Source organism: Canis lupus, chromosome 19 (genome assembly GCF_048164855.1).
Source record: "Canis lupus baileyi chromosome 19, mCanLup2.hap1, whole genome shotgun sequence".
Lineage (NCBI taxonomy): Eukaryota > Metazoa > Chordata > Mammalia > Carnivora > Canidae > Canis > Canis lupus.
This window is the reverse complement of record NC_132856.1, coordinates 28,621,970-28,643,520: the sequence shown is the minus strand read 5'-3', so window position 1 is coordinate 28,643,520 and position 21,551 is coordinate 28,621,970. Positions and strand designations below refer to the sequence as shown.

Here is a 21,551-nt window from a genome sequence, read left to right as displayed (position 1 = left end):
CTGCCCCTTGTTGGCTGAGAAAACTCTGAAGTAATCGAGATGGTTAGGGGAGTAGGAAAAATTGATACAGAACCATCCTTAATGTAGAAGAACATTTTGAAGACTTTTTATCCTGAGCCTTTCTGCTTCTGCAGAGGACCCCAGTCATCTGCCTGTCTCTTATCAACTATTAGCTGGGTGGCTGCCATGGTCAGGCTCTGTGCTAGGAGGTGGAGGATTCCTGAAGAACAAACCAGACACGATCCCAGCCCTCTTGGATCTTAGAGCAGAGTGGAGGAGGCAAATATCAAACAGATAATTACACCAGTAAGTATCTAATTATGTTTGAAAAGTCTTTTTTTTTTTGAAAAGTCTTAAGTAGTAGTAGCAGTGATTGCTACAGAGTATGTAACTGGGGACCTAATCTTCTGTTGGAAGTAGAAAATGGCCACAGAAGCTCCCTGAGGAAACACATTTAATCTGATACTTGATGGATGAGCAAAAGTCACTGCCTTGAAAGTCAAACACAGAATTTTATGTACCTCTAAGAGAGATGTTGTAGACTTACATAGAGCTCAAAACCAACTAATTCACCCCCTCCTGTAGGTACTACTGGATGGTCTGCTTTGCCACATGTTGTGGAATACTATGAAAGTCAAACATCAGGGGCACCTGGGTGGCTCAGACGCACCTAGGTGGCTCAGCCAGTTAAGTGTCTGCCTTTGGCTCGGGTCATGATTCTGGGGTCCTGGGGTCGAGCCTTGTGTCAGGCTTCCTGCTCAGTGGGGAGCCTGCTTCTCCCTCTCCCTCTGTCTCTCCACCCTGCTCATGCTCTCTCTCCCTTCCTCTCTCTCAAATAAATAAAATCTTAAAAAAGAAAAAGAAAGAAAAAAAAGCCAAACATCAGACAATTACCCCTGATATCTTCATCTTTCCTATGTTGGTTTGATGTGCAAGTACTTCTGGAGAAGTAACTGAATCACCACTCTTTATGAGCAAAACCACAGTAAAGGTCAAGGTGATATTACTAATGTTTGGAGTACCAAGGATTGGTGCCTTCATATTTGAGAATCTTCCACAGATCCCTAGAGCATCCAAAACATGGATGGAAAGGAGACACAACTCAGGAGACACAACCTGATGGTCTCTTCAGGTTTGCATGGAGTAATGAGTAGAATTAACAGAAAAAAAAAAAAAAAAAAAAAAAAAACCAAATTGACATGGTCGTAATGAAGACTGTCTACCCAGAGGACTTACCAGTTAGTTAACTTTCCAGATAGCAGTTTGTCACCATAAATCAAAAGCCTTAAAAAGGTTTACATGAGACCATTCTGCCTCTAAGAATTGTGAGGAATAGGCGAATGTGCAAGACGGAGGGCTACTGCCCATCTTATTTAATGTGGAAGAAAGCTGCCAACAAGGCACACAGTCAAAAATAGACCTTTGGCTCAGGGGTGGTACTCTTGGCATTCGGGAGGGGTGGCTGCTTCTTTGCGCAGGATCATCTGGTAATTTTCAGGATGTTAAGCATCCAAGCCTACCCATTTTAATGCTAGTAGAGTTATTTTGACAAAGTACCCCCTTCTGAACATACATTTCCAAATGCTCCCTAGTGGTGGATGGTACCTTTCCAGGTTAGAAAATATCAGTGAAGACCAGACAACCTCCGAAAGGATAAGTTGGATCTAAATACACGGATACCAAAAAATGTTCACAATACATGAAGTGAAACAAAAGTCAGAGTAAGTGGACAGCGTCATCACATTTTTGTCCAAAACAAAACAGAAAGTACTCCTATTACAAAGATACTTGCTACATGCATACAATAAAGGTTACAAAACAATACTCCTGGATTGGTGGAATGATGGAGGATTTTGATCCACTTCCTTAGGTGTTTTATATTTTCTCTTCTTTCTGGTTTGTTTGTTTGTTTGTTTTCCAATAAGCCAGCTTTCCTTAATCAAAAAGCGATTTCTGTTTTGGAGAACAAAAGGTGACCCACCCACCACTGCCTGCTCCTCATAACACTCGGATTCTTCTTTTGTCTTATTGAGCACCATGGGGTCTGTTCGGAGAGCACTGGCCCCTGTTCAAACAGCAAGGAATCACCATGTTTTCCCTCTGCCAAATACTTGACCCTGTTACAAGGGAGCAGCTATTAAACTGGAGCTAGAACATGGTAGGTACTCAAACAAATGTCTGCTGATGTGAGTCAGAATTTTATGTTTTGATTGGGCCAGAATTTTTGCTGACAGATCCTTTAGGTTTCAACATCACTTTCATTCAGTGGTTCTCAACTGGGGTGCCCAACCTAACCCCCAGGATCACTGGGCACTGCCTGGAGAGAGGTTGGGTCACCTCAAAGTCTAGAGGAACAGGTGTTGTGTGCTTCTGGTATCTCATGAGTAGAAGACAAGGAAACTGCTAGTCATCCTACACTGCACAGGATAGCCCCAACAGCAAAGAATTATCCAGCCCAGAATTCCAATAGTGCTCAGGTACAGAAATCATGTTCACCATTTGCCTGCCTCTCTTTTCTTTTGTTTCAAAGATTTTATTTCTTTATTCATGAGAGACACACACAGAGAGAGAGAGGCAGAGACACAGGCAGAGGGATAAACAGGCTTCCTGTGGGCAGCCCAATGCAGAACTCAACCCCAGGACCCCAGGACCACAATTTGAGCGAAAGGCAGACCCTCAACCACTGAACCACCCAGGTGGCCACCATTTGCTTGTCTCATGGCTTGTTAAAAATCCTCCAATTTTTTTTCTGAAGTACCATCTACTGTAAATTTATCACAATAACAGCTCTATAAGATGGGGCACATACTATAAACTGATTTGAAGACAAACTGGAGCTTTAAAGAAACTGGATGGGCAATTAGGACAGTTCAGGTACTGGAGGGCTTTCTGATGTCATAGAAACATCAGAAGTGAACAAAGGGGGGAGGATCGGAGCAACCTCACTCATGACTTTTTAGGCCAGTCATTAAGAATCACAGCATAAATGCTCTTCCTTTCTGGCATCATCTATTATATTTATCACTTTTCACATTACTTTAAGATGGTTGGGTTTTGCAGTAGTAGGTTTTTATGAAATTAAATGCCCCTATTCAAAAACACCTCCCTAAGTGGGAGGTGACTTCCGTGTGCATTATATTTAATTGAAGGCATTTCTCAGAAGAAATAGAATAATAAAGAGTATCACCTGAAAGTATATTACCAACCCCATGATCAGGGAGTAAAATGAAAGGTTTCTACCAGAAATGAAAGCACATTACTCTCAACCCTAACTGGTCTTTAGTATTTCGCCTGTGGCACAAAGCATTCAACTTTCATTGTAATTTCTCTTGATAGAAAAATGAAGTTTCTTAAATCAGAGACAACTAAACATGATAGTAAACATCAGAATTTTTAGTGAAAGGCATTCAGGGTTTCAAATTTGTCTAATCTTAAAACATTCTACACAGCTTTTAAAAAATCTTTAAATCTATAAGTAGTTCCATAAGTAATAGATTTTAAAAGATCTCGTAATTTTAAAATTTGAACCCCATTTCTCTTATGCAGCATGATCCCTTCAAATACCTTTAAATACAGACTCCTATTTTATTAGGCAAATATACAGCCCTTCAAACAGCTTGAAGAGAGAGTCTCTCTCTAGAGAACAACTGCCCTTCCTAACCATCTGTGTCACATAGGTTTGAATAAATTCAGGGAATAGAGAAAACCATCCAAGGAATAGCAGAATTATAAGAGATGGGAATATCCTTTCAATGGACATAATTAAAACCATTTGTTTAATAGCATTAATTGTTTTCTGTCAAACAAATCAAAGAAAGTTGGTTTTTGTTTCCCCAAAACGTTCATTTTGGATGAGTCAAGCGGCCCTCAAAAACACTATCCGCATTCACTTTTGGAATTGTGAACTGAACCAAGACCCCAGCTTCTGCAACTGTCTGTTCTCTTAAGCCAACAGAAATTTTTCCCTGCATCTGAAAATCTCAGAATAATGTTTCATGGTCTTCTACATAAGCAGGAAACCCCAAATAGCTTAACTTCAGAATTTCAGGGGCCAGTTTTTAGTAGAAAGCAATGTGAACAAAAGAAAGATGGGTCTCTTAGAAGCTGCTGGAAATGAGGTTAGCAAGAAAATGAAACAAGCTCACAGATGTATCTAGGTGTGAAAACTCCATGCTCAAACACTGGCAGCAGAATGGTGATGTCAAACAAAGATATTCAGTCATCCACCACCTCTTTTGAGTGTTCAGACAAACTCAATCAAATACTCTCATTCTTCTGAAGCTTACTCTTTAATAATACCATCTTCACCAAAACAGAAGGAAATAAAGATATAACAACCTGCAAACTGAGAGAAAATGTTCTTATTTCTTGCAGCTAATATCTCAACACAGAACTCCCCAAATCCTCGTGGAGATTATTTTCTGAGAATGTTTTCTGTTCTATAACATTTTCTTCCTTAGAAGAATGAGAAAAGAGATCACAAAAAATGAAATGTCTTCAGAGCTTAGGAAGGTAACACAAAGTGGCTGGGTGACCTAGAGAGATCCAACTGCCTAGAATGAATGGCCAGCGCTCAGCTAACTGGCCAGCACCAATCCTTGCAGGGATGAGATGCCAGATCTTCAGTTCTTCAGACATCGATATGAATTTCTACATAAAAATTCCTAATTTTTAAGAATTAGTAACTAATTCAAAATTTTATTTTAATTTTTTTTATTGGAGTTCAATTTGCCAACATATAGCATAACACCCAGTACTCATCCCGCCAAGTGCCCCCCTCAGTGCCCATCACCCAGTCACCCCAACCCCCTGCCCACCTCCCCCTAATTCAAAATTTTAAATAATACTTTTCTAGCTAAGCAAATCCTGCCTGTGTACTTGATTTCAGGTGCCAGTTTGTGCTCTCAAATACTAGAAGAAGAGAATGAGAAATGGCCAAAGGGATGTTACTGAGGGTCCATTCTTGAGTTGTTTGCAAATTCTTCAGCCTTGCCTAATCACAAAGAACATTTCCTGGAAGACTTATCATCCTGAAAGTTCCTGACATCAAAATTTTGGGGTATTTTAAGCTTCAAAACATTCTGTCAGCCATAGGGAAAGATCACTAGAGAAAGCCATCTTCTGTGTCACAAGGCAAAAATAGGGGTGGAGCTCTCCAGGACCATGAAAAGTGTCCAGCTTCTAAACCAACAGAAGGTTGGTGAAAGAGAAAACCCCAAGTATAGAAATACAAAGCGAAGAGTGTATATACTATTGAGAAAAATGCAGTGAAAGAAACAAAGTTCATCTAATTGAGCCAATAATACTTATGGCCTGTAGGTATTGCCAAATATTTCAGGAAATGCCAATGTCTTTCTTTGTAAAGCAAGGCTGAACTTAGAATTAAACACAGCATATATCACTGGGAGGAATAAGGCAAATCCTTATTTCCTCACTCTCCTTTAACAAAGAATCATTAAGACTATTGGCCAATGTAGCACTCCCTTTCCCTCTCCAAAAATCAAGTCTCCCTCCCTAATGTCTCAAAGCCAACATTTCTGAGAAGTTTCCATCTTCTGTTGACAGTGAATAATAGCAACCCAGAACAAATGAGCAATGGCCCACACAGGACTCAGTTTCTTTTCTCTTCTTCAGTACCCACTGGTGCCCCAGATGTCGCCAACCCGTGGAGCCCCAGCCACTTGTCTGAATCAGCAAAATGAACTCTTCCTTCTGAACTGGAATGAAGAAGGACGAGCAGGACAAAGAAAAACAGCCCAAACCACACTTGCCCTCCCCATCAAGAATGGTACCTGTTCAGGCTTCAGCCCCGGCGGGATCCAAGCGTACTCCTCCAAGGCACAGCCCGAGTCGTCATCTGATGTGGAGTTCCTCTGGAAGTCAAACATGAGTTTGCTGACAGTCTTCTCCATCTCTAGGGGCATCACTGTCACCATGTGCTCCTCCTGAGGGCACTTGCAGTGTAGGCAGATCTTCCTGCAAGCAGCAAAGGTAGGAGGTAAGAAGGAAGGTAAAAGAAACCATTGATCATCTGGCTGCCAGTCACCAGCCCTTGGATCCCAAACCATAAACACATTCCTTGGCAACTGGCTTTTGGCAAGAGCATCTAAAGCGGTACTCCACAGCATGCCTGTCTTCTTGAAGGTGTGGTGCTGCACATGTGGAAATGTCACGAAAGGTCAGAGGCCACCAGGTAAGCCTGATGAGAATATTTGAACATGGACTCCCACCTCTTCTTCTAAATCAATATCCCAAAAATCATGTCAAAATATCTTTTATTAGAGCACTGGATAGGGACCATGACTACAATTTTAACTAGAATAGTAATTAAATCGACATAATACATATGATGATCAGAAATATTACCAGGGGACTTAACAAATGCTGACAACATACCATTTGCATTTCCTAGAAGCTTAGGCGGTTTTATTTTATTTTTTAAGATCTTACTTATTTATTCATGAGAGACACTGAGAGAGCGGCAGAGACACAGGCAGAGGGAGAAGTAGGCTTCATCCAGGGAGCTGGATGTGGAACTCGAGCCTCAGTCTCCAGGATCACGCCCTGGGCTGAAGGTGGCGCTAAACCGCTGAGCCACCCGGGCTGCCCTGGAAGTTTTTTTTTTTTTAAATATTTTATTTATTTATTCACAAGAGACACAGAGAGACATGCAGGGAGGCTCCATGCAGGGAGCCTGATGTGGGACTCGATCCTGTGTCTCCAGGATCACGCCCTGGGCTGAAGGTGGCGCTAAACCACTGAGCGACCAGCTCTGGAAGGTTTTAAAGAGAACTGCCCGCGAGGTTTTCTTTAAGAAAAAGAGTAAGAATATATTTTCCCACCAAACAAATCTGGCCCTAAGATCTCATGGGAAAGACATTTTCACCTCTAGTAAATATCCCCATAGGTTTGAAATTCCAATCAGAAACCCAAATCTTTCCCACATTGGTTGTTTTTTTTTTTTTTTTTTAAATACAGTATAAGAGGATCATGCATGTGAATTATTTCAAAAGGTAGCAGCCAAAGATAAAATCTCTCCCCAAAGTTGAACATTTCTCTTTTAAGGTTACCATCTGTTCCCTTTTCCATGGCTACAAAAATGATGAAGCAGTAAAAAGGTTGATGTCAGCAGTACAAAAGCATTTCTAGCTTCTACCAATGAAAAAGAGAAGAAAAAGAAATCAAGGAGGAAAATTTTTAGAAAATGAGCTGTTCTACGTGGTACTCAGATCTTTATGATTAGTTTCAGTAGCATCTTATTGAGGCAATGAGAGGGTTCAGAATCCCCACATATGCCTAATTTTTTGACAACAGCTTTGTTAAGATAGAATTCCTGTACCATAAAGGTCATCATTTTAAAATGTACAAATCACTGGCTTTTAGACATTCACAGAGTTTAAAACTCTCACCACTATTTAATGGTAGAATGTTTTCATCATCCCAAAAGAAACCCAAGGCACGTTAGCAGTGACTTTCCACAATCCTCTCCCCTTCAACCCCAGGCCCTGACAACCACTTATCTGTTTTTTTTTTTCTTTTTTTTTTTTTGTCTCTATGTGGCTTTGCCTGTTCTAGAAAGGCATATGTATGGAATCATGCAATATGTAGTTTTTTGAAACTGGCTTCTTTTACAGAGTAGGATGTTTTCAAGATTAATTCATGTTGTAGCATGTGACAATCCTTCCTTCCTTTTTATTGCATTATAATATTCCAGAGAATGGATATATTACATTTTGTTCATCCATTCATCAGTTGGACATTTGGATTATTTCCACTATTTTTATTTTTGTGAATAATACTGCTCTAAATATTTATATACAAGTGTTTTTGTGTGAACACAGGTTTTCAATTTTCTTGAGTATATATCCAGGAGTAGAATTGCTAGGTCATATGGTAACCTTATGTTTAACATTTTGAGGAACTGTCAAACTGTTTTTCAGAAATAGCTGCACCGTTTTTATATTCCCACCATTAATGAATGACTGTTTTATTTTCTTTATATCCTTGCCACACTTGTTAATATCTTTCCATTGTTTCCATCCTAGTGGGTGTGGAGTGACATTGTGGTTTTGATTTGTACTTCATTAATAGCTAATGATACTGAGCATCTTTTTATTTTATTAAATACACTTCTTTTTATTAAATTTTTATTATTTTTATTAAATACACTTCTCCTCTTTGGAGAAGTGTCCATCTTATTGTGGTTTTGATTTGTACTTCATTAATAGCTAATGATACTGAGCATCTTTTTATTTTATTAAATACACTTTTTTTTAATTAAATTTTTATTATTTTTATTAAATACACTTCTCCTCTTTGGAGAAGTGTCCATTGAAAGTCTTAGTCCGGGCAGCCCTGGTGGCGCAGCGGTTTGGCGCCGCCTGCAGCCTGGGGTGTGATCCTGGAGACCCAGGATCGAGTCCCACGTCAGGCTCCCTGCATGGGGCCTGCTTCTCCCTCTGCCTCCCCCCCCCCCCGCCCCATCCCCGTGTGTCTCTATGAATAAATAAATAAAATCTTAAAAAAAAAAGTCTTAGTCCATTTTTAAAATTGTTGTCTTTTTCTTGTTGAATTATAAGCATTCTTTATATATATATATTTCTGAATATAAGTCCTTTATCAGAAATAAGATTTGTAAAAATATTCTCCCATTTTGTGGGTGGTCTTCACTTCTTTTTTTAATTGTATGAACACTTCCAAGTCTGTTTTTTTTTTTTTAAAAACATAGGCCTTTGGGATTTTATTTTAATTAATTAACTAACTAATTTATCTATTTGTATTGGGGGGGGCGGGCAGAGAAAGAAGAGAATCTTAAGCAGCATGGAGCCTGATTCAGAGTCTGATCTTACAACCCTGAGATCATGACCTGAGCCAAAATCAAGAGTCAGATACTTAACTGAACCACTCAGGCGCCCCTGGTTGCCACATTCTTGATATGACTACTGAAGCACCAAAGTTTCTTATTCTGATAAAGTCTTCTGCTATGCTTTGTGCTTTTGGTGTCACATCTAAGAAACCTTGTCTAACTCAAATTCATAAAGATTTACTCCTATGTTTTCATCTAAGATGTTTATGGCTTTAGCTCTTTTTAAAAAAATATTTTATTTATTTATTCATGAGAGACACAGGGAGAGAAAGAAAGAGAGAGGCAGAGACACAGGCAGAGGGAGAAGCAGGCTCCACGCAGGGAGCCTGATGTGGGACTTGATCCCGGGACTCCAGGATCACGCCCTGGGCTGAAGGCAGGCGCCAAACCGCTGAGCCACCCAAGGATCCCCGGCTTTAGCTCTTATATTTAGGTCTATATTCCATTTTGAATTGGTTTTCATGCATGGTGTAAGTTAGGAGTCCAACTTCATACTCATGTAGTTATTCAACTGTCTTAGCACCATTGGTTAAAAACTCGATTCTTTTTCCTTTGGGTTGTCTTGGTGTCTTTGTCAAAAATCAGTTGATCATAAATGTAAGAGTTTATTTTTGGATTTTCAGTTCTAGTCCATTGAGTTCTCTGTCTACCTTATGCCATTACCACTCTGTCTTCATTACTGTAGTTTTGCAGTAGGTTTTGAAATTGTGAATATGAGTTGTCCAGCTTTGTCCTTAAAAAAAATTGTGTTGGCTCTCTTAGGTCCCTGGCATTTGTATCATAAAATATGAATTTTGGATTAACTTGCCCGTTTTTTGCAAAAAATCTAGCTGGGATTCCAACAGGAATTGCACTGAATCTAGAGATCAATTTTGAGAATACTGCTATCTTAACAATATTAGATCTTCCAATTCATGAACGAAAGATGTCTTTCCATTTATTTCAGTCTATTTTAGTTTCTTTCAATGCTATTTTATGGTTTTCTGTCATGAGTCTTACATATTTTTTGTTAAGTTTATTCCCAAGTATTTTATTCTTTTAATGCTATTGTAAAATTGTTTGCTTAATTTCCTTTTCACATTGTTATGGTATAGAAACACCAAGAATGCTTGTACATTGATCTTCCATCATACGATCTTGTTGAACTAGTTTTTTTCAGTTTTAAGAGTATGGTGTATGTGTTTGTATTCCTTAGCATTTCCCATATGCAAGATCATGTCATCTACAAATGGAGATAGTTTTATTCTTTCTTTTCCAATTTGATACCTTTTATGTCTTTGTCTTGCCTTATTGCCCTGGCTACAACCTTCAGCACAACGGTCAACAGAAGTGGCAGTGGCAGATATCTTTGTCTTGTTCTTGATCTTAAGGAAAAACATCCAATCTTTCACCATCAAGTATTATTTAGCTCTAGGCTTTTTGTAGATGCCCTTTATCAAGTTGAAGAAGATTCTTTCTACGCTAGTTTGTTGAGTGTTTTTTTTTTTTTTTTAATGACAGAAGGGTATTGGGTTTTGTCAAATGTTTTTTCCAACTATTAAGATGATCAGTTGGTTTTTGTCCTCACTCTATTAATGTCTTATGCCTAACATTTGACACCAAAATGTACTCAAGAAACAAAATCAGTTTAGTTCAGCCAAGTCAGGCTTGTCAGATTCTCCCACTTCCTGCTTTTCATCAGATCGAAAATATACACAGACAGAATGCACACTTGGATCTGGTTTGCATCTCCAAACTCAAAGGGGTTTCTTCCAAACCTTGGCTGCTGCTTTTAAAAATAGTCAGAGCCCATTTTAACAGTAACTCTTTAATTAACCAGCTACTGTAAAGAAGTCAAGGGTGTTAGGAAGTGGTCAGGGATTTTCCTCTCCAGTTATTTTTATACCAGTTAATGACTTAAGAGAAAAAAAAAAAAAAACTCAGTGTGTTTTAGCAAGTTTAGGAAGCTCTTTGGTGACTTATGGTTTATACTAGAAAGTCATACTTTTCAAACAAAATGTAAAAGATTTTTTGCCAAACTCAGCCTCCAAAATATTGATCTGTGCAACTCATGTATTCGGCACTGCAGGGAAAAGTGCAATATTTAATGTTTGAAGGACATAATCTAACGAACTGAAGTCCCAGGAAAAGAAAAAAAGACAAGAAAATAACAAAATACAGAATACAGAACCAGATCCAGAATGAATCTCACTGAGTAGAACTATGAACAGAACAGAGAAAGGGGAGATGGCTAAGGGCCTATTTTGTCACTCAACAACCATCAAGTACCTACCATGTTCCAGGCACGCACTGCTCTTGTACCTGGGATACCTAACCAAAACAATGATCTCTGCCCTCCTGGGACCTGAGCAATCCACATAATGAATAATTTGGTCAAATAGCACATTAAAGATGCTAAGTGCTCAGGAATACAAGAAAGGTGAATCAGGATGAGGGTGATCTGAATTGCGAGGGTGCATACATGGGCAGAACACACAGCACTGGGCTTACGCATACCTTACACTCATGAGTTCAGATTTGTACACCAGTCCTCCAAGAAAGAAAATATTATCCCCACTTTCCAGAGAAGAAAGCAAAGGCCCAGAGGGATCAAGCAACATGTTCAAAGTAAACCCGAAATGGTGAGCGGAACAGAGACTCAAAATAGGATTTACGTGACCCCAAACCCCAACAATTAACTGCAGAAGGTGCACTTGACCCCAACCACAGAATACCCTTTTGCCCTTGAACAACAAACACATTCAGAAATATCAAAATCAAAGAGAAAGAAAAAGGAAAAAAGAAAACAAAATGTTAAATCAAAACCATGAGGACCTCATGTGTTTTCCCTGCTAGCTGCTTGCCTTCTACTTCTCATTGATAATTAACAGGCACTCCCGTGGAAAGGCATTTTTATTTGCAGAGAATTTTCAATCTTTGAGTGAGTCCATGACAGCCTTTGGAAAGACTAATCTAATAACCCCTGTTTACAAATGGGGAACCCAAGGCCCAGATGCTCAGAAAGGAGCAGAGGGTCAGAGATAGGCCATAAGGATTTCTCTTGATCCTCATGTCTCTCTCCCCCTCTTGGTAAAATGTACATAGCAACACCCAATGGCTCTGTCTTCCAACACACTGATTAAAGCTCTTCAGGGGTGTGTGGAGGAAATCTATGATTTGGCTTAAAAAAAAAAAGACATTTATGAAAATAGAACCTGCTAGTATAGCAGGATTTCATTAAAAAAAAAAAAAAAGGCCATATAAAGTGTGCATTGGTTTCATTCTGTCAGAGTTGACATGCTACCTGCACATAATTGGGTTTGTGAATGACAGGTTTCCAAGGAAGAAGGCAGGATTCCGAGCAGTGATCCCTCATTCCCCTTCCTTCCCTCCCTCTGCCCGGCAACCACCCTTGCAACCCTCCTAATCCAAAAGCTATTAATGTATTTGCTTCCACATCCAGAGGCCTCAATCTGCTCTTCCATGGAACACACAAGACTGGTGGGCAGCAGAGGCTCTCTTTTCTAACCATCTCACAGTATTCTGGTCATCTGGGCCCAGGGCCACACCATTTGGAGAATAACTAATTTATGCTAATTAATTTACCTACAGTGCTGTGAAAGGATTCATTATAAATAGGCTGGGTGCCTGTGTGTGTATGTGGAAGGGACTCATCTTGGAAATGTTGACACATTATTTACAACACTGATCTCAGAACCCAAATGTCTTGTTTTGTATGAGAAGTGATAGGATGAAGGGAAAAAGGGATCCTCCTTTATAATGTGATTCTGACAAGTTCGTTTCCTCAACTGCAGGATTCTAGATTCAGATGGCATTGCAAACATCATTAAGTCCTTTTTCAAAAAAAATGGCTTTCTCTCTTTCACCCCCCCCCTTCCTTTTTTAATGAGAGGAAAACATTTTTTGCAAAAGAACCCCTATGTGAAAACTCGATATATAAAACAGCTGCCCAGATTGATGTAAGGGGAGGAGGCCTAACCCCTCTCAAGCTCAACCTGCTTTCAAACTCCAGGCATTTTCATGGCCTTAAGATTTCAAGAATGTAAGTTTGGAAACAAGCATACTTCCCTTGACAGCTCAAGGTCATTCCTAGCACTTAGCAAAATATGAATTAGATGCTCAATATTCTGATAGATGATAGAAAGACCAAAAAAAGAGAGACTGTCAATGGCTTTTAAAAGACAAACAATTCCTAATCATGAAACTCTGCGTATAAATACTGATTCTAATCATGGGAAATTACATATCCGGTTGCCAAGACATTACATGGAGGTGCTTGGGGAGGCCTGGGATAAACTGGAGACTCAGATTTGATTGATCTGAGACCAGGCCCAGGAAGTGCATTTCTACCAGCATCTCCGATGCACAGTTAGAGGACACTCTTCTGTTGCTGGCATTTCAGTTAGAAGGAACACCAGAGTCAGGGAATGGTCTGGAAACGTGTGTTCCACCAACACACCGGATGGACTCAGGAACTCTGGGCAGCACACATTTTTAAAACTGTTACAGGGAACCTACGGTGATCCCTCCTGACCACTGTGTCTTAGACTCTGAGGTCACTAAGCCCAACTGTCACTCAGCTGGGTACTGATCAGAGCATGGATGTAACAAAGTGCTAGAGAGAGGCAGTACCACATCAGCCACCAGAGGGGTGTCTCGCTGCCAGCCCTGCCATCTGTCCTTCCAGCCTTCCACCTTCCCTGTATTATGGGCTTCTCTGTCCCAAGTCCATAGCCAGATCAGGTTCAGGCCACTTTTATGCAAAGGTCAAAGGGTAGACTGCTTAAAGGGCAACTCAGCAGCATCACATACTAAGTGACTCATGAGGAACGTGCAACACTGGACACATGGGAATGTGGCAACATGGCAGCGCCTCAGGCTGCCGAGATCAGGTGTGGGAAAAAACACTTTTGTTAAAGACAAAAGGGATAAAATAACCCAAATAGCAAAAAGCTATGTAACGGATGTGTCCTGGGTATTTAAATTCTTCCATGACTCCAGCTCACTGAAGGCAAAAAAATAACTTCTTTTATTCTTACTAAGAGGAAAAGGGGGAAACCTTTTACTGATTCCTTATCCTTAAAAAAAAAAAAAAAAAAAGTAGCACACAGTTAATGTAGGAAAGAATCAGGAATTGCAGATAAGCAAGAGAAGAAATATTTCAAAACACCCACAATCCCAGGGATAATCACTGTTAAACAGAAACAGCTGCTGGTCCTCTTTTTCCTTCATGTTAAGAAACTGGAGACCAGATTTCATTCTATGTGCTCGCCATTAGCAAGTACCAAGAGACAAGACTGGCCTGGAATGACAAAGCGTGAGCCAGAACACCCACACACGTACACACAACACTCTCAGCAAATAGAAGAGCATTATTCAATCCAGATAAGTGGGTTTGTTCTGATCCAGTGCCCTGTAACAGGATTAGAGGACTTACGTAGCAGGGAAGATGCTGGCAATGTGGGGCCCACATATATATTTACGGGTATCACAGAGTTAAGTTAGGTCCGTCAGATAAAAAACATCTGAAAACCAGATTTCAACAGCTATCGACTTTCAATTTTCTGTGCAAGTGGGGAGAGATGGGGCATGGATAATTTAAAACCACTAAGCCTTGGCTGAGAATTGGGTCTTTGTACATCAGTCACATACTCTCAATGCTGTGGAAACTTCCATCGCTTCAAACCACCTGGAGGATCCACCCTGGGCAAGATGGACTCAGGAAGAGCTAGGCAGGAGCCTTATTTTCGCAGTCTGCTCTGTCACCCAGTCTCCTTAAGTTTCTAATGAGAGCATCAACTTTTCACGTGCATGCAAAGTGCCAGCCTAAAATGAGGTGAATGTTGCTCTGGTTCACTGTCCTGTGGGGATACCTCCCCTGGGTGTTCCTAGGAGGTACATAAATGTGTGGGGTGAAAGAGTTTTTACTGGACTGCAGGCTTCCCGGAGGTCAACAAATGAAAAGACAGTGGATGCTATTAGCAGAAAAGTCATCACCATGCTGTGTTTCTAGTAAGCTGGTAAGAAATGGAAGTGGGGTCTGCCTGCCTAAAATAGGGCTGAGATAATCCTGTCGTGAATAAGGCAAAAAAAGCTATCAAATTTGAGCTCTCACAGGAACATCAGCTGCTTCCCTCTGAAACTGCACAGGTCACATGATTATAGAACCTACACATGAGGCTTCTGCTCCCACCTTTTACATCGTTCACAAAACACATGTGAAGGATCAGAATGGCAGAAAGGGAGGCAGGCAAGAAGAGATACATGAGTGGAGGCTGGCCTGTAATGAAGTGAGGATGTTCAGTTGGTGAAACTGCCCCCAAAGGAGCAAGGGCTTAACATGACAGCTCCAGGGCTTGGGCTCCTTCCTCTCCACTCCAACATGTGCTTTCTGACCGGAGGACACCAGGTAAGGGTGAACACGGTGGCTACATTTCTACTACTTGTGTCATTTCCCACATTTATGGAGGATGTATGATATTTGTGTGATCTTCACATAGTTCCTTTATTCATTCTCAGTTCTGTTGAGTTAGCATTTGAATCTACTACGCAGACACAAAAATTAAGGCTGTAAACTCATCTATGACTTCACCAAAATTGTACAGATTAGCACTTATGTCATCTGATTCTAAGATGAGGGATCTTTCTACCATCTTGTTGTAAATGGAGTGGCCAAATCTTCCTTCCTTTTTTTCCATGTGTCCTTCTGTCCTACTATCCATTGGTCCATTCATCCATATCCATATCCATCCATCCATCCAACCTGCCCACCACCCAAGCAGATGACAGTGAATGAGCATCTATAGGACACAGGTACAGTATTAAGATGTTGGGCACAGAGCAGTGATAAAGACATACAACAGCTTTAACCTCATGGAGCTTTGACTCCAGTGGGGACGATAGACAATAGGCAGGTAGACAAATAGGGAAACCTTCCATTTGCAGATTTTGGTAAATGCAATGATGGAAATAAATAGGAAGGTGAAGAAGAGAGGGACTGAGGATGGGTCAGGATAGGTCTTCCCGCTCCAGTGGCATCTGAGCTGTGATCAGAATATTGAATATGATATTCTCAGTTCTCTGAGAGAACCCAGGCGGCGAGATCTCCAGGCAGAGGAAAGCAAGCACAAAGGCCCTGAGGTGGGGAAGAGTGTGGCATGAAGCACTCTCAGGAGGTGGTCTGAGGCTTCCCTCCCCCATTACTATCTGCCTCCACGACAGTGAACAGAATGTATGAGCCACTGCCTGTCTCAAAACCCAAGCATAAAATGTGAAATTCAGGGGATAGCACCATCTGAGTGGGTGCTGTCAGCTCCTCTGTTCTTTTTCATCCCCTTCTTGAAATTCCTATGTTCCTTGTTCTTGATACCCAGATACCAGTGTATCCTGTTATTTGCAGTCTGGCTGGCTCCTTCACTCCCTCTTCCCAGCCACAATACTTTGTTTTCCCCTCTTTTTGGCAAGCACTCAGTCTGAATGAGGGGCCCAGGCATGAACCTTGACACTGGCCATGTCTAGAAGCAAGATTCCTATCTCTGTGAGAAAGGAAAAATGGTTTCCGAATAAACACAGAAGCTAAAGGGTGAGACCGTGACAGGGCCAGCTGGGTAGGAGGCTGGTGTGTGCTGAGAGCCAAGACCATGCTGCCTGGCTCCATCCAACTCCCTGCCCTCTGCCTGGGCTCCAGTGGCTCTGGCCATCTGCATCAAGAGGAGCTTCTCTCTCCCAGGCGCTGCCAAAGTTGGTAGTGGATAATTTTCAGTGGCAGTGGTTTCCTCTCGTAATATGTCATTTCATATTTCCATGAGCAAATATATATGGCTCCTATTCTGAATTCACCTTGTAATTTCTGAGCAGTTGAAACATACCCCCTTTGAAAAATAAGCCTCCTGGATGACCTCTCTAAGAAAGACTTTTTTGAACCTCTCTTACCATACTTTGATTTAGGGGTATGATGTCTCAGTAACTGAGGGACAATGCCTTAGATTGGCTTTCCCCAGAATCAGATCCTCAGGAGGTATCTGAGTGTAAAGAATTGTGGGAGATGGTCTCCAAACAGTCCTGACAGGGAAATTGAAAAGGGACTTGGCAAAGGGAAGGATGCCAACATAAGGTGAGGTAATGTGCAGGCTGAAGCTTTGGACCATGGTGACCCATTTCAGTTGAGGAGCTATGGAAGATAGCTTGAAACACTCCTCAGAAATGTGTCACTGGAGAGTCAAAGAGGCAGAGGTGGTCACCCATCAATTACCAACTGGGTGAGGACTATTCCTGGGGTCCTGTCGCTTACCCGCAGGCAAGACAGGGAGTCTGCAGTTCCTACTACAGCAGGAACCATGGGTCACAGTAAACTGGGCTGGTGAGTGCCAAGGGGAAGATGAGAATACCAAAAATGTTTGCTGCAGGCAGCTTCATTTATTATACAATAATTCACTGAACATGTATGTACTATACATCCCAGGGGTTATTGTGAGGGATTAAAACAAAACAAAAAACAAAAAGCAAACAAAAAAAACAAGAGTCCCTTTCTGACTAGGACACAAAGATATAGTCACAAAGAGCTAAACCACACATACCAAAGTGAAGGGTTGTTTGCGGGGATACAGAGGAGAATGTCCTTGTTTTGAGGAGGTAGATGCTGAAATAGGATCAGGTAAAGGATGATGTTTGTCATTTATTTTCACATGGTTAAGCTAGAATATTAATATATGTATGCATGTGTAGGGAGAGAGAGAGAGAGATACAACATGTAGCAAATGTGGCAAAATGTTAACAACAGAGAAATCTAGAAGAACGTATGGAAGTTCGGGGCATGTGGGTGGCTCAGTGGTTGAGCGTCCACCTTTGGCTCAAGTTGTGATCTTGGGGTCCTGGGATTGAGCCCCACATCAGGCCCCCCACAGGGAGCCTGCTTCCCTCTCCACCTATGTCTCTGCCTGTCTCTCTCTGTGTATCTCTCATGAATAAATGAAATCTTAAAAAAAAAAAAAAAAGGGAATTGGGCAGCCCAGGTGGCTCAGTGGTTTAGCACTGCCTTCAGCCCACGGTGTGATCCTGGAGACCCGGGATCGAGTCCCACGTCAGGCTTCCTGCATGGAGCCTGCTTCTCCCTCTGCCTGTGTCTCTGCCTCTCTCTCTCTCTGTCTATATTCTCATGAATAAATAAATAAATAAAATCTTAAAAAAAAAAAAAAAGGAATGTATGGAAGTTCACTACACTATTCTTGAAACAATCATGTAATACTGCAGTTTCCCAAAATAATGTCTTAAAATAAACCAACTAGAAAGTCATTTCCTTTGCTATTAGAAGAGTTATTAACAGGAAACCTACCATGTGCCAGGCACTGTGCTACAGAGAGTTCTTGGTTATCAAGGAGTCAGGGAGGGCTCCTTTGAGGAAGCTGGACCTAAAGGTTGCCAAGTAGGAGGATACTAAGCAAAAAGAGAAGGAAGAAATACTCTCAACAGGTGAATAAAGGACATGGAGTTAGGAGAGAACAAGGTGTCATCAAGATACAGATAGGAGTCAAAGATGGCGACAAGAGGGCAGCTGGAGAATTATACATACAATCCATCTGAAGGAGTTTTGACTTCATTGTAAAAGCGTTCCCTGGCCAGTAAGGAATCTGCCTACCCAAACACACAGCTAGCTAATTCAGTATCATAATGAGTACACACAGTGAACCCTCAAAGGAGAAGAGCTTGGCCACGGATGGTGTCTCCATGGCAACACTGTTACCTGCATCACTGCATCCCCAAGAAAGGCTATGGGTATCTAGAGAAGCTCTGATTTCCTTAGCTGCCTCTCAGACCCACTGCCCCGTTAAGAATAAACCAAGGTAGACAGAACAGTTTTCCCAGTTTTTTCTGGGAAAAATTCTTCAACTTCATTTTGTCCCCAAACTATGATTTTATGACATGTATGTTTTGCTTCATTGGTCATTTAGCAGAGCAAGTTCCAAGAGCACTTCCTTACCAGAGAAGTCCTTTAGGAGAAGTTTCTGAGGAAGTGACTACAAATAGAATTCTAACATTTGCCTCCAAACTTCATGGCAAAGCCTGGGAGATTCCACAAAATATCTTTTTGTTTGCCTTCTTCCATGCCATCTGCTGAACTACTTGTTTTATCTCTACTTCCCTTGTAGAAGAAAATGGCTAATCTCAGGAAGACAAGATCTAAGGCATTAAATATTGCCTAAGTACTTAAAGGCAGTATATAGTGCAGTGGATTAAGTAAGATCTTAGATTCTAGAGTCAAGCTGACTTGGGTTCAAATCCTAACTCCACCACTTTATTGGCTTGCTGCTAGGATCAGACAGTGAAAAAAAAAAATATATATATATATATACAGCATGCTTCACATAGCAAAACCTGACTATGTTGCTGGTATGTCACACCCTATGGTATGTGGAAGGATGGAAAATAAAGCAAACAAGTAAAAGTAGTCATGGTTCCTGTTCTCTAGAACTCAATCTAGACCGTACTAATGTATTCTACTTGGGATAGAAGATAGATCAATGGAAAACAGATGAGGAGCAAACAAGTTATTTCTATAAGTCTTTATTAAACACCCACTATATACTTAAAAGTGAGCTGCGCTGAGCAAGGTAACTTGATTATTTTCCTTACCAAAGGATTACTTATCTTTAGCATGCTTTTAGTATTTCAGGGTGACACAAATGACCTTCTTTTCTTACCAAAATACAATTGGCAGACACGTTACATGTTAAATTATTGACTTCTGGGGCTAATCAAGCACTTTAAAGCCTACCATGCAGTTTCAGTTGAGGTAAGTCTTTGAATTACTTTTTTGAATCCTTACAATGTTAATGAAAATAGCAAGGGCTATTTTTGCCCTTTTAGAGATAAAGAAAGTGAAGTTCAGAGACACCAATTGCCATGGTTGGGAGTGTCTAGAACCCCAAATTCTTTTTTTTTCCCATGAGCAGGGGAAGTGAGGTCAGGTTGGCTCCATTTCTAGGGTATGATTCTGTAACTTTTCTTTTTTTTTTTAAATGTATTTATTTATGATAGTCACAGAGAGAGAGAGAGAGAGAGAGAGAGAGAGAGAGAGACACAGGCAGAGGGAGAAGCAGGCTCCATGTACCGGGAGCCCGATGTGGGATTCGATCCCGGGTCTCCAGGATCGCGCCCTGGGCCAAAGGTAGGCGCCAAACCGCTGCACCACCCAGGGATCCCTGTAACTTTTCTTTTTAAAATGTATTTATTTGAGTGAAAGAGAGAGAGACGAAACGTGAATGTGCTTGCACATGGAGAGGGAGGGAGACAGGGACGGGGAGAGAATCTCTAGCAAACTCCCCACTGAACATGTAACCCGATGCAGGGCTCAATCTCGTGACTGTGAGACCATGACCTGACCTGAAATCAAGAGTCAGATGGTCAACTGATTGAGCCACCCAGGCACCCTCCGACTTTTCTTTTTTTAAGAAAATATTTTCTGATTGTATGCTAGGCTCTGTGCTAAGCACTTTCCACATTTCCTTCTTCAATCCTCAAAGCACAGTATGCAATGGAAATTACCATTATTATTCTCATTTTACAGATGGGAAAACCAAGGCTCAGAGCATTTCTGGAACTTACCCCAGCTCCCACGGCCAGGAGGTGATGAAAATGGGAATGCAAACTGAGATCTGTTGGACTCCAGAGCCCTTCACCCAACACCTGAATGCCTTTTTGATGCCCTTTCAGGCTGACGGCACCGGTCCCCTAATCCATGTAAAACAAGTTGTGCTTTTCTCCTTGTTCACATAGAGGCCCCCAAATCACTGGCAAGTCATAGGAAATTCTTAAGTGGCTGCTTATTAATAACATTTTCAGTTTATATTAGACTGCCTTTCATCCAGGGGAACTCAGCCAGCTCCATACACAGAGAACCACTGAAATCCAGCCATTTCTGGTATGGCTGTGGGCCAGCTGGCAACAGCATCCCTCAGGGGCTTGGCTTGTGGGGATTCTGGCAATGGTCACACCCTTCAAAACTTGACAGGGGCCCTTTAATATCCGCGCTGAAGGGCTTGAGGCAAAACCTTCCCAGAAATCCGTGTTCCTCAGTGAATGAGGCCAAAGGCTCAAGACAACCCCAGCAGATTTGGGAAACGAGAACATCAAGAAATTGGGTGTTTCCCAAATCCCAAAGCTGGAAGTAAAGCCCCCTCAATTCAGATCGAGTCAGACACAATAGGGAAAGACGTGATTTTCAGGAGAGACCTGGCTTCAGTCAAGTCCAAGGGAAAAAACAAAACAAAACAAATTTCTCAGGGTTTCCCACAGGAGGGCTAGGCAAAAAAAAAAAAAAAAAAAAAAAAGGCAAGATGCTGACTTCCCTTCTATGGAAGCTGGATCTATGGAACGGTTTTTGTGGTTTTGTTCCGAGCCACAACTAGTTTCCTCATTCTGCAGCGGCAAGAGGACAGGGGGAAGCACATGGAAAGAAAATGACATTTCCTAGTTTCATGTTTTATTGGAAAGAAGCCCTCGATGAATTGAATTCACATGGTCTACAGGAAAACACTTAAAAATTTATTGTATTCAGATTTTGACAAGGTGATGCTTGAAGAACGTGTGCCCCCTGGACGTACCCTCCCCCCACCCCCAAAGCATGTTGGAAATAGCCATGCCCACATACTCTTGCCATAGTTGTTACAATGAACAACCATCCAGACAG

General features: G+C 41.3%; 1 protein-coding gene across 10 annotated transcripts in view; it reads right to left on the bottom strand.

Moving 5' to 3' along the window:
- Positions 1-21,551, bottom strand: part of PRICKLE2 (prickle planar cell polarity protein 2) — a 321,790-nt gene that overhangs the window by 83,488 nt on the left and 216,751 nt on the right. For all 10 annotated transcript variants that reach the window (XM_072785517.1, XM_072785518.1, XM_072785519.1 and 7 more), the window contains one exon: positions 5,793-5,976. In XM_072785517.1, the coding sequence (XP_072641618.1) occupies positions 5,793-5,976 (184 nt within the window). The remainder of the gene's footprint in view (positions 1-5,792; positions 5,977-21,551) is intronic.